At 47.2% G+C, this 12,298-nt stretch overlaps 2 protein-coding genes across 23 annotated transcripts in view; one reads left to right on the top strand and one right to left on the bottom strand.

The window, feature by feature from the left end:
* S100PBP (S100P binding protein) overlaps nucleotides 1-2,644 on the bottom strand; it is a 43,065-nt gene extending 40,421 nt beyond the window's left edge. For 13 of the 19 annotated variants that reach the window (XR_008652945.2, XR_010117739.1, XR_010117740.1 and 10 more), the window contains exon 1: nucleotides 2,394-2,596. The gene's annotated coding sequence lies outside the window, so the exon portion shown is untranslated. Of the gene's footprint in view, nucleotides 1-1,740; nucleotides 2,338-2,393; nucleotides 2,597-2,625 lie in introns of those variants that run through there. The other 6 variants (XM_063627983.1, XM_055255583.2, XM_055255585.2 and 3 more) reach the window with 5 other exon arrangements.
* The window catches only part of YARS1 (tyrosyl-tRNA synthetase 1), a 41,316-nt gene continuing 31,622 nt past the window's right edge, over nucleotides 2,605-12,298 (top strand). For 2 of the 4 annotated variants that reach the window (XM_063627965.1, XM_063627967.1), the window contains exons 1-3: nucleotides 2,647-2,895; nucleotides 10,061-10,207; nucleotides 10,352-10,527. In XM_063627965.1, the coding sequence (XP_063484035.1) occupies nucleotides 2,839-2,895; nucleotides 10,061-10,207; nucleotides 10,352-10,527 (380 nt within the window). In that variant the 5' untranslated portion in view covers nucleotides 2,647-2,838. Of the gene's footprint in view, nucleotides 2,896-10,060; nucleotides 10,208-10,351; nucleotides 10,528-12,298 lie in introns of all 4 variants that reach the window. The other 2 variants (XM_063627966.1, XM_055255534.2) reach the window with 2 other exon arrangements.

A 12,298-nucleotide genomic window follows, 5' to 3' on the forward strand; every position in this document is an offset into this window, starting at 1 on the left:
TGGTAGGGAATTTCCCCTAGACCCTGCTTGAAATTATCTAACATACTCTACCCTCATCTAGTTTAATCCAGCATTCAACCATATTGTCACTAAAGACCAGACTAGGTAGACATCTGAAATATCAGGCAAATTAATGTTCACTGAACTATCCTTTATAGAGGTACTGGACCTCAGCAATTCACTTCAAGTCTCTGAACCTCAATACAGATGAGAACATGCATCTAAAAAGGGGGTAAATACTGTTAACTTCAAACACAGATTATCATGAGAAAAAAGAGGATGTTTATGAAAGTACTCTAAACCTAAAAGTTCTATACCAAAAAAACCTGGTATTTAATGAATGTGCAAGGGGGGAAATCCTCATATAAAACTGAAGTTCTTCAGTGAAATTCCAAACACAGCCTTACTTATTACTTCTCCGTCAAAAGAAGGCTTACTTACTTCTCTGTCTACCATCTACCACCTTTCTTGGCACTTGTCTGGTAACCTCCACTTAAAATACCAGGACCCCTTTTTTTTTTATTTTTATTTTTGAGACAGGGTCTCACTCCATCACCCAGGCTGAAATGCAGTGGCGTGATCTGGGCTCACTGCAACCTCTGCCTCCCAGTTTCAAGCGATTCTCATGCCACAGCCTCCCAGTAGCTGGGATTACAGGCATCCACCATGCTCGGCTAATTTTTGTATTTTCAGTAGAGATGGGGTTTTGCTATGTTGGCCAGTCTGGTCTTGAACTCCTGGCCTCAAGCAATCCTCCGGCCTTGGCCTCCCCAAGTGCTGGGATTACAGGTGTGAGCCACATGCCTGGCCATATCCCTTTATTTTTAAGGGAAGAATATTTTTCCGATCTTCTATCTCTTAGTTCCTCTACACCCCATCCTTTCTGTGACCCCATTCTGTCCTTCCACATCTCCCTCACCTGTCCACCCCCTTCTTCACACTTCAGTTTACCTCCCCCTCTCTGTTCTCGAACCTCCTGGTTGCAACCTCAGAAACTGGTTCCCTTTCTATTTTTATCTCACCTCAGAAAACCTACTGCCTTCGAGCCCAAAGCCTTACTTTATTGAGGCCACTAAAACTGCAACACCAGATGCAAACCCACATCCTCTTTCAAGCTCTAAAGTCAAGACCATTACCAAGCAGGGTCTGACAGGTACAGCCAAGGGCAGAGATTATTTCCAATGGACAAGACCTCCCCCGGCCTTTGATTTCCAACCTTTCCCAAAGCAATACATGTGAAGCACACAGCACGAAACGCACTCAGCAGGCTTTATCGCTCCATAAAATAGGCACAATATTTACAAAAAATCAAAATGAACTGAAATTATCTGTAACAGTTTTGCAAATTCCTTCGAAGTAACTAAAAACACTGCAGGACGGAAAAAACAACCCGGGGCTGCAAATCTTTGCTTTAGGTAACATTTCACTAGATGAGGGTGCCAGGATTCTCCTCCCACATGGACACAGACAACAGATTTGCTAAGCTGCAGCAACAGGTTTCTTTTCAAAAAGAAAATGTGCTTTAAAACACTTCAGGCAGGTCTGCTAGAGCTTGGAGTCCCTAATAAATACACAAAACACCGGAGATCAGGTTAGGGCAGGCGGTGGACAATTTAACCACTTCTAGGACCTTTCCAGGGCCCACCGAGGTAATAACCGCTTTCCCTCTTGCCCTAGAAGTAACTGGTGACGCCGCCTCCAGCCCTTGAGGACCCGGAGAAAGGGTGGCCCAGGCCCAACCTTTGGAGGATACTGCCTTGGCTTTCTCTCACAAATGCAACGGCCCGGGACGGTGTCGCCTTCCAGGAAGGGCCTTTGCATCTCCCTCCTCCGGGGACACCGCGAATTCCCGCCTCCCGGCGGAAAGCGGGAGAAGCGAGAGTTTTCTCCCCGCCCCTCCCCCAGTAGGGGCAAACCCGCCCCTCAGCAGGCCTGGGCTGTGCGCTCCTCTCCCGGGGACCACCGTCCTCAGATCTCCCCGGGGAATGGGTCGTCCTCTTCCTGCCCCAACCCGCGAGACGCGGCATAAAACCCGCGGCTATCTTCCCGCCAGCAACAGCCTCCCGCCGAGCCGGCCGGGGCAGAGGCGGCCCCCACCCCCACTGGACAGGGACTGCAGACGGCGCTCCCCGACTCTCAGACGACCCGGGAGCTTCCCTTTTCCTCAGCGGGGTGAGGGGCATCTTGTCACCCGGAGACTTGGAGGTGGGGGGCAGGGACATTCCCTCGCCATCACCTCAGGAGCTAAAACGCGCCCTTCTCGCAGCAGGGCGTGGGCCTCCCAATCCTTCCAAGGGGCGGACGGCGTGCGCAACCCCCCGGAGAAGCAACAGGCGCCCCCATCCCCCTCCAAGCCGGGTAAAGCCGACCCCCTCGTCCCTCCCGCTCTTCACCTCCGGAAGCCGGGCCAAAGCCTGGGCGAACGACTGCGCCTCACTCCGCCCCCTGCGCCATTTTATCGCCCCCTCCCCGACCTCCCCCACCCCGAGTCAGCCGGGCCAACGCCAGGGGGAGGGCAAGCCAGCAGTGATTGGCAGGAAACCGTCCCGCCTCTAGGAGGGTTGTGCCCCGCGCAGGCGCCTCAGCCCCGCCCTCCGCACCGCCCACCGTGCCCACCGGCTCCACCTTTTCCCGTCTCATCGACCTGCTCGACTCTCCGCTGCTCCTCACTATTTCCGGCTACTGCCGGAAGGATCCAGGCCGAGCAAGCGGAGCGTCGAGCCCAGCTGACGCAACCTGGCTGGACTCGCGTGACAGTTCCCGGCACGCGGCGGCGACGGTGACCCAGGAAGGGGCTCTGGTGCCGGGCTGAGCGGGGGAAGCAGGGGTAGCGGAGCTATGGGGGACGCTCCCAGCCGTGAAGAGAAACTGCACCTTATCACCCGGAACCTGCAGGTCAGGCCTGGGGGTTGGAAATGCGCGGTTGGGGATTAGGAGCCCGAGGTTCAGTGATTTTGAGCCCCATTACGGGGTTCTAAGTATGTGGGGCCGGGGACTCGGCGCTGGGGCAGCTCTGAGAGAGGCTGTAGATCTCACTGCTGGTCGGTTAGTCAATCAAGCAGCCCTTCCCTGGGTTCCACAGAAATCACAGTGGGCTCACGTCTTGCGTCCAGTTACCTTGTGTTGGAGCCAAACTTTGAATCCAGGACTCCCACTCCACCCCCCTATTAAGTGCCAGACGTGGTGCTTAGTCGCTGGGGATACGTCAAGGGCCTGCCAGAGCTTGTCTGAAGGGGATTAGACGTTAAAAATGACCCATTACGGTTCAAGTAAGTACTGGAAGATGCTATCCTGGGAGCTTTAAAAGGAAAGAGAGAAAGGAAGGCTTCCCTGAGGAAGTGACCTCTAAACTACGCCTTGAGGACATGGATCCCCCCCTCACTCCACAAGTGTTCCGATTGTTACCAAGAACTACAGGAGTAGAAGTGAACCAGAGGAAGAATGGAAGAATGAGGAGGGAGAGCATTTCAGATGGAGGGAGCAGAAATTGTGGCTAATTTAGCTGGAGTGGAGTGAGCAAAGTTATGAGGAAGCACTTAAATATTTATATTGCTTACCCCTTAACTTTTTCAGGCTTCTAATTATTGTCACCTTATCAGGGAGGCATGATTTCCGACCGCTTTATTTAAATAACAAACTCTCTGGCACCAGCACTGCCCCATGCCTTGCTCTGCCTTTTTTTTATTATTGTTTCTACATAGTATACATTTTATTTGTTTATTTGTTCAGGAGAGGTAGGCAGGGACCAAGTCACAGGAGCCTTGCAGGCCTTGTTCTGTTCAATTTTAAATTGGGCTTTCTTCTAAGAGCAGTGATACATCAGTTGGGCCACACAGCCTGTTCTTTCTTTTTAGAGATGTACTTCACATACTATAAAATTCACCCTTTTAAAGTGTACAATTCGGTGGGTTTTAGTATGTTCACAAGGTTGTGCACCCATCACACTATTTTTTTTTTTTTTTTTTTTTTTGAGACGAGTCTCGCTCTGTCGCCCAGGCTGGAGTGCAGTGGCAGGATCTTGGCTCATTGCAAGCTCCGCCCCCCGGGTTCACGCCATTCTCCTGCCCCAGCCTCCCGAGTAGCTGGGACTACAGGCGCCCACCACCACGCCCAGCTAATTTTTTGTATTTTTAGTAGAGACAGGGTTTCACCTTGTTAGCCAGGATGGTCTCGATCTCCTGACCTCGTGATCCACGGCCTCAGCCTCCCAAAGTGCTGGGATTACAGGCGCGAGCCACCGCGCCCGGCCACAACCATCACACTATCTAATAAAACTTGCACCCTTTAGCAGACGCTACCTATTACCCACTACTCCTAGCCTTAGGGAAACACTAATCTACTCTCTGTCTCCAGGTATTTGCCTATTCTGGGCATATCCTGTGACTAGAATCATACAATATGTGTCTTGTTGCATCTGACTTTTTGCACTTAGCATAATGTTTTCAAAGTTCATGCATGTATTTGCACCTAGCAGAACGTCATTCCTTTTTATGGTTGAATGATACTCTGTTGTATGGATATACATTTTGTTTATCCGTTCATCAGTTGATGGACATTTGGGTTATTCCGTTCACAACTTAGTCTTAACCAAAGTTTTTTGCATGCTTCCCCTAGCTAGATTCTTTGTTTCCTATTCTCTCTCCATAAAACAGTGCTGGTTGGAGACTAAAAATACACGAAACTATTAGAATTGACTCAATTGCTTTTTTTGTTTTTGGGGTTTTTTTTTGGAAATGGAGTTTTGCTCTTGTCGCCCAGGCTGGAGTGCAATGGCACAATCTCAGCTCATTGCAACCTCTGCCTCCTGGGCTCAAGTGATTCTCCTGCCTCAGCCTCCAGAGTAGCTGGGATTACAGACGTGCACCACCACGCCAGGCTAATTTTTGTATTTTTAGTAGAGATGGGGTTTCACCATATTGGCCAGGCTGGTCTCAAATTCCTGACCTCAAGTTATCTGCCAAATTCGGCTTCCCAAAGTGCTAGGATTACAGCATGAGCCACAGCGCCCGGCCTCACTCAGGTTTTAAAGGCTAAGTAATGTGACATCTTCTTGGGTGGCGAGAACCCTCCAAGTGTCCACATATTCAGGGGTGCTCTTGAGCATGCGGGATCAGCTGCCAAAAGATTTGGAGCACAGGATTATAACAAGTCCTGGTAATATATGATTCAAACCAGCAGTCTATCATGGTTTCTAATAGCTTCCCAAAACCGTAACTTGAGGAAACACTACAACCTCTTATCAGGGGTATACTGGCCTGTTAGAATTTTTCCAATACTGTCATAGGACAAAAAGAAATCATTAAAGGTTTGTAAAAAGGAAAATGAGTTTTAAAGAAGTTTTTGAGTTTTAAAGACTATCTCTGGCTACCTTTTAGAACATGGATTGGAGGGGCCAGGCGCAATGGCTCATGCTGGTAATCCCAACACTTGGGAGGCCCACGCGGGCAGATCACTCGAGGTCAGGAGTTCAAGATCAACCTGGTCAACATAGTGAAACCCCATCCCTACTAAAAATACAAAAATTTCTCTGGCATGGTGGCAGGCACCTGTAATTCCAGCCACTTGGGAGACTGAGGCAGGAGAATCATTTGAACCCGGGAGCAGAGGTTGCAGTGACTCAAGATTGCATCACTGCACTCCAGCTTGGGTGACAGAGCAAGACTCCGTCTCAAAAAAATAAAAAAAGAACTTGGATTGGAGGGAGTAAGAGTAGATTTGGGAGACCTGTTAGGAGAATATTACAGTAATCCTGGTGTGATCTAATGGGGCCTGGATTTGGGTGGTGATATAGAGGCAGAGAGAAATAGGAGAGTTGAAGAGCAGTTTTGGAGTCCTTGAACAACTCTATATGATGGTACCATTTACTGAAGTAGGAGTGAATTTACCATTTACTGAAGTATCAGTGAAAAAGATGGTTGGGGAATGAAGTAAGAAGTCAAGAGCATCAGTTTTATTTTGAACATGTTGAGTTTGAATGACTGGGTTGGTAACGAGAACACGGTTCTGTATATGGGCGTAAGCGGGAGATTTGGGAGTTACTGGCTCATAGTAGTAGTTGAAGCAACTGAAGGGGATCAGTTAAGGAGACTGTAGAGTGAGAAGACAAAAGACCAGAGCCCCAAAGATTGCTAATATTTAATGACTAGGAAGATTAAGAACAGTTGCAAAGAAATCTAAGCAGGCAGAGAAGAGGAAAACTAAGAGAATAAAATAAAGGAGACCAAAAGAGGAGAATGCTTCTGGGAGGGAGTGAGGACTAAAAAATACTCATTGAATTTAGCAACATGAAGGTCCTCTGTGATCTTAGCAAGATTATGTGTGATGTGATATGGAATTTAGTAGTATGATGTAGTATGGAATTCAAATTGGAATGGGAGATAAGGAAATGGAGACCAAAAGAAGAGACAATTGTTTCAAGAAATTGGCTATGAAAGGAAGGAGAGTGAGTTAGAGGCATGTAAACCAAAAAGTACCTGAGGCCAGGTGTGGTGGTTCACACCTATAATCCCAGCCCTTTGGGAGGCTGAGGCAGGTGGATCATTTGAGGTCAGGAGTTTGAGACCAACCTGACCACATGGTGAAACCCCATCTCTACTAAAAATACAAACAATTAGCTGAGTGTGGTGGTGCATGCCTGTAATGTCAGCTACTCTGGAAGCTGAGGCAGGAGAATCACTTGAACCCCAGAGGTGGAGGTTGCAGTGAGCAGAGATCATAGAGCTGTGCTCCAGCCTGGGCAACAGAGTGAGACTCCATCTTGAAAAAACAAAAAGTATCTGAGACAAGTCTCAATCAATTTAGACGTTTATTTTGCTAAGGTTAAAGACCATGGCATCTGACACAACCTCAGGAAGTTCTGAGAACATGTGTCCAAGGTGGTTGGGTTACAGCTTCGTTTTATACATTTTGGGGAGACAGAAGTTACAGGCAAAAACATAAATCAATACAAGTAAGGTATACATTGGTTTGCCCAGAAAGGGGGTGGGGGTCCTAGGTTATAGGTGGATTCAAAGATTTCCTGATTGGCAATTGATTGAAAGAGTTAAACTCTACCTGAATAGTTGAAGTCAGCTTGAGTTAAGATGAGGAGGGTTATGGAACCTAAGGTGTTTTTTGTTTTTTGTTTTTTTTTTTTTTTGAGACAGTGTTGTTCTTGTTGCCCAGGCTGGAGTGCAATGGTGCAAAACTGTAGGGACCAGCCCCACAGGGTCAGTGGTCTTCTCCCTGTGTGCAGCAACAAGAGAGTGTAGAAATAAAGACACAAAACAAAGAGATAAAAGAAAAGACAGCTGGGCCTGGGGGACCACTACCACCAATTCGCGGAGACCGGTAGTGGCTCCAAATATCTGGCTGCACTGTTATTTGTTGTATACAAAGCAAAAGGGGCAGGGTAAAGAGTGTGAGTCATCTCCAATGATAGGTAAGATCACGTGGGTCACGTGTCCACTGGACAGGGGGCCGTTCCCTGCCTGGCAGCCAAGGCAGAGAGAGAGAGAAGACAAAGACAGCTTACACCATTATTTCTACATATCAGAGACTATTAGTACTTTCACTAATTTACTACTGCTATCTAGAAGGCAGGGCCAGATGTACTGGATGGAACATGAAGGCAGACTAGGAGCGTGACCACTGAAGCACAGCATCACAGAGAGACGGTTAGGCCTCCAGATAACTGCGGGAAACCCTGACTGGTGTCAGGCCCTCCACAAGAGGTGGAGGAGCAGAGTGTTCTCTAAACTCCCCGGGGGAAAAGGAGACTCCCTTTCCCGGTCTGCTAAGTAGCGGGTGTTTTCCTGGACACTTTTTGCTACCGCTAGACCACGAGTCCGCCTGGCAGTGGGCGTCTTCCCAGATGCTGGCATCACCGCTAGACCAAGGAGCCCTCTGGTGGCCCTGTCCCTGCATAACAGAAGGCTCGCACTCTTGTCTTCCGGTCACTCCTCACTGTGTCCCCTCAGCTCCTATCTCTGTATGGCCTGATTTTTCCTAGGTTATGATTATAGAGCGAGGATTATTATAATATTGGGATAAAGAGTAATTACTGCCAACTAATGATTATTGATATTGATATATAATCATATCTAAGATCTATATCTGGTATGACTATTCTTGTTTTATATTTTATTATACTGGAATGGCTCGTGTCCTCGGTCTCTTGCCTCGGTGCCTGGGTGGCTTGCCGCCCACACAATATTGACTCACTGCAACCTCCGCCTTCCAGGTTCAAGCGATTCTCCTGCCACAGCCTCCCGAGTAGCTGGGATTACAGGCGCCTGTCACCATGCCCTGCTAATTTTTGTATTTTTAGTAGAGATGGGGTTTCACCATGTTGGCCAGGCTGGTCTCGACCCCTGACCTCGTGATCCACCCGCCTTGGCCTCCCAAAGTGCTGGGATTACAGGCGTGAGGCGCTGCACCCAGCTGAAGCCAAGGTTCTTGTCATGTAAAGGAAGCCTCCAGGTATCTGGCTTCAGAGAGAATTGATGGTGAATGTCTGTTATCTGACCTTAAAAGGTGTCAGACTCTCCAGAAAAGACTTAGTGTGGGTAGGAGATTTCTCTACAGAATGCAAATTTCCCCCGACAAGAGACAATTTTGCAGGGCCATTTCACAATATGTCAAAGAAATATCTTTTGGGGTGAAATACTTTGATTTCCTTTAGGGCCTGCTATCTGTCATGTGGTGCTATACCAGAATCAGTTTGGAATTTGGTATCTTATTGCTACAGAGAGTTTGTTTTGTCAGTCTTACTATCTGTGTTTTAATGTGCATGCTGGTCAGTTGTGTCTAAACTCCAGAGGATCACCAGGTGGGGTAGCTCACGCCTATAATCCCAGCACTTTGGGAGACTGAGGCCAGAGGATCACTTGAGTCCAAGAGTTCGAGACCAGCCTGGGCAACATAGTGAGACTTCTCTACTAAACCGAAAAATCTAGCCAGGCATACACGCATTGGTAGCCCCAAGCTACTTGGAAGGCTGAAGTGGGGGGGATTGTTGAGCCTGAAGGTCGAGGCTGCAGTGAGCTGTGTTTGCACAACTGGACTCCTGCCAGGGCAGCATAGCAAGACCTTGTCTCAAAAAAATAAATGAATAAATATACTTCAAAGGGAGAAGGGTATAATGAGGCATGTCAGAGCCTTCCTTCCTGCCTTGGCCTGAACTAGTTTTTTAAGTTTCTTTGGGATCCTGTTGGCCAAAATGTGGAGTCCATTCCGACAGTTGGGGGGCTTAGAGTTTAGTTTTGGTTTACGGGTAGCTGCTGCAGGCAAAGATGCAGTTAGGGACATGTCCCCACTCCCCAACATCGGGGGTGATACTAGCAGCAGCACCAACTTTACATTGGCTCTCCATGTTGTAACCGAGCAAGTTATAGAGAAACGCCACACTCTGAGACGAATTCAGGAGTCCTTTATTAGCCGGCGACCGAGCGATGGCTAGTGCTCAAAATTCTCTCCGCCCCGAAGAAGGGGCTAGATTTTCTTTTATACTTTGGTTTAGAAAGGGGAGGAGGAGCCTAGCTGAAACAATCTTACAGAAGTAAAACAGGCAAAAAAGTTAAAGAGACAAATGGTTACGGGAAAACAAGCAGTTCCGGGTGCAGGGGCTTTAAATCCATCACGAGGTGATAGACCCGGAGGCTTTAGGTACCATCAACCAGACACAAATGCCCGGGCTTAGGGTACTATCAACTGGGCAAATTCCTGGGAACTGCGGATATAGCTTGCCACAGTATCTTATCAGTTATTTGCATTCTTTGATGTGCTGGGAGTCAGCTTGCACAAGTTAAGTCCTTGAGGAAGGGGGGTGGGTAAGAGGCTGCAAGGGGCTGCAAGTGAAGGAGCCAAAATGGAGTTTGTCTGGCTCTCTCAGCTAAGGGAGAGTCAATTCAGGTTAAAACAAGGTAGGGCATCACATCTGCACTGAGAACATGGCTGGACCTCCTTGATGGCTCTGAGCCTGGATCTCCAGTGACATATGCTTTTGTTTTCCTTGTCACATGGTAAAGGATGAGCAAGGTGAGGCACCGACATTAAACTAACTCTTCTGCTTCCACAATAGGAGGTTCTGGGGGAAGAGAAGCTGAAGGAGATACTGAAGGAGCGGGAACTTAAAATTTACTGGGGAACGGCAACCACGGGCAAACCACATGTGGCTTACTTTGTGCCCATGTCAAAGATTGCAGACTTCTTGAAGGCAGGATGTGAGGTAAGAACTAATGCTCTAAGCCCTTGGGGAATGACCCAAGGGAGACCCAAGAGAGACTTAACAAGGACAGGGTGGGGCTGGAGGAGATAGGTTGGAGGTAATTGGACAAATTCACATTTTGGTGGCCCCTTATCTCTTGTCCAGGTAACAATTCTGTTTGCGGACCTCCACGCATATCTGGATAACATGAAAGCACCATGGGAACTTCTAGAACTCCGGGTCAGTTACTATGAGAACGTGATCAAAGCAATGCTGGAGAGCATTGGTGTGCCCTTGGAGAAGCTCAAGTTCATCAAAGGCACTGATTACCAGCTCAGCAAGTAAGTGCTTGATCATCCACCCTCCTTGTGGCTCTGGTGCTTCTAGCTAATTACAGACCTGTGGAGTCCAGGCATTCTTTACATTTAGATTAGAAGCTGTCTGGCGTGACCTATTAAGAACCATTTAAATCTTTGTCCATTAAAACCTCATTGTCCTTGTAATTCATCCATCAGAAGTGTACTGACTAGTAAATGCCTTAATACTGTCCTATTTGCTGGAAATATAAACGTGGCCATAACAAAGTCCTTGGCCTTGCAGAACTCACAGCATATGAGAGAGTGATGGTGAACAATTCAGCCTCCCTTTCTCTTCCAACCTCAGCAAATAATAATAAAAGAAATGTGAAAGAAAAATATTTCACTTATTTCTCACCGCCCCAACAATTGTTATTGCTTTTTATCTTTGTGAGTTTTGTTCATATTTGGAATGTTAGCATAGATATTTGGTGTCCTAATGTTTAACTTACTCTTTCTTTTTTTTTTTTTTTTGAGATAGAGTTTCGCTGTTGTTGCCCAGGCTGGAGTGCAATGGCACAATCTTGACCCACTGCAACCTCCGCCCCCTGGGTTCAAGCGATTCTCCTCCCTCAGCCTTCCTAGTACCTGGGATTACAGGCATGTGCCACCACACCCGGCTAATTTTGTATTTTTAGTAGAGACAGGGTTTCATCATGTTGGTCAGGCTGGTACCGAACTCCCGACCTCAGGTGATCTGCCCGCCTCGGTCTCCCAAAGTGCTGGGATTACAGGCATAAGCCACCGCGCCCAGCCTAACTTACTCTTTCTTAACCTCAGATATGCATTTATAAGTACATAGCACTCTATTAGTCACTTTTGCATTTAAACCCGTAGAACAACTTTTTAAAGTAAGCATTATTTTGCTAAGGAAATTAATTCAGATTTAACTTTCCCGAGTTTATACATCTAGTAAGTAGATGAGTCAGGATGTGAACCCAGATCTCTTGTTTACTAGTAACTTTCTCTTTTTACTGCATCTGATATAATTTTCTTTATCATTCCTCACTGTTGATACATTTAGGGCTTTAAATAAAGCATATAGGCTGGGCAGGGTGGCTCACATCTGTAATCTGAGCACTTAGGGAGGCCAAGCTGAGAGAATTGCTTGAGGCCAAGAGTTCAAGACTACCCTGGCCAACATGGCAAGTCCTCATCTCTAAGAAAAAGAAAAGAAAGAAAGAAAAATAGGGCCAGGCATGGTGGCTCACACCTGTAATCCCAGTGCTTTGGAAGGCTGAGGTGGGCAGATCACTTGAGGCCAGGCGTTTGAGACCAGTCTAGCCAACATGGCGAAACCCCATCTCTACTAAAACTACAGAAAATTACCTGGGCGTGGTGGCGTACTCCTGTAATCACAGCAACTTGGCAGGCTGAGGCATGAGAATCACTTGAACCTGGGAGGTGGAGGTTGCAGTGAGTGGAGATCATACCACTGCACTCCAGCCTGGGCAACAGAGTGAGACTCCATCTCAAAAGAAAAGAAAAGAAAGAAAAAGAAATGAATACGTAAAGCATATGAACATCTTTGAATTTACAGCCTTCATAGAGTACCTGAAATTTTATTCATTTTTACATTTAATCTACAGATCTTTATGGAGCCCCTGGTATATGATAAGCACTGTTCTAGGTACTGGATATGCAAAAGTAAGCCAAAACAAAAGTCCCTATCCTAATGGGGCTTACATTCCAGCAAGGAAATACAGACAGTAAATAATGAGTTATATGTGTATCAGATGGCGATAGCTGAAACAAA

The sequence above is a fragment of the Symphalangus syndactylus genome, chromosome 12, assembly GCF_028878055.3.
Source record: "Symphalangus syndactylus isolate Jambi chromosome 12, NHGRI_mSymSyn1-v2.1_pri, whole genome shotgun sequence".
NCBI classification, from domain to species: domain Eukaryota; kingdom Metazoa; phylum Chordata; class Mammalia; order Primates; family Hylobatidae; genus Symphalangus; species Symphalangus syndactylus.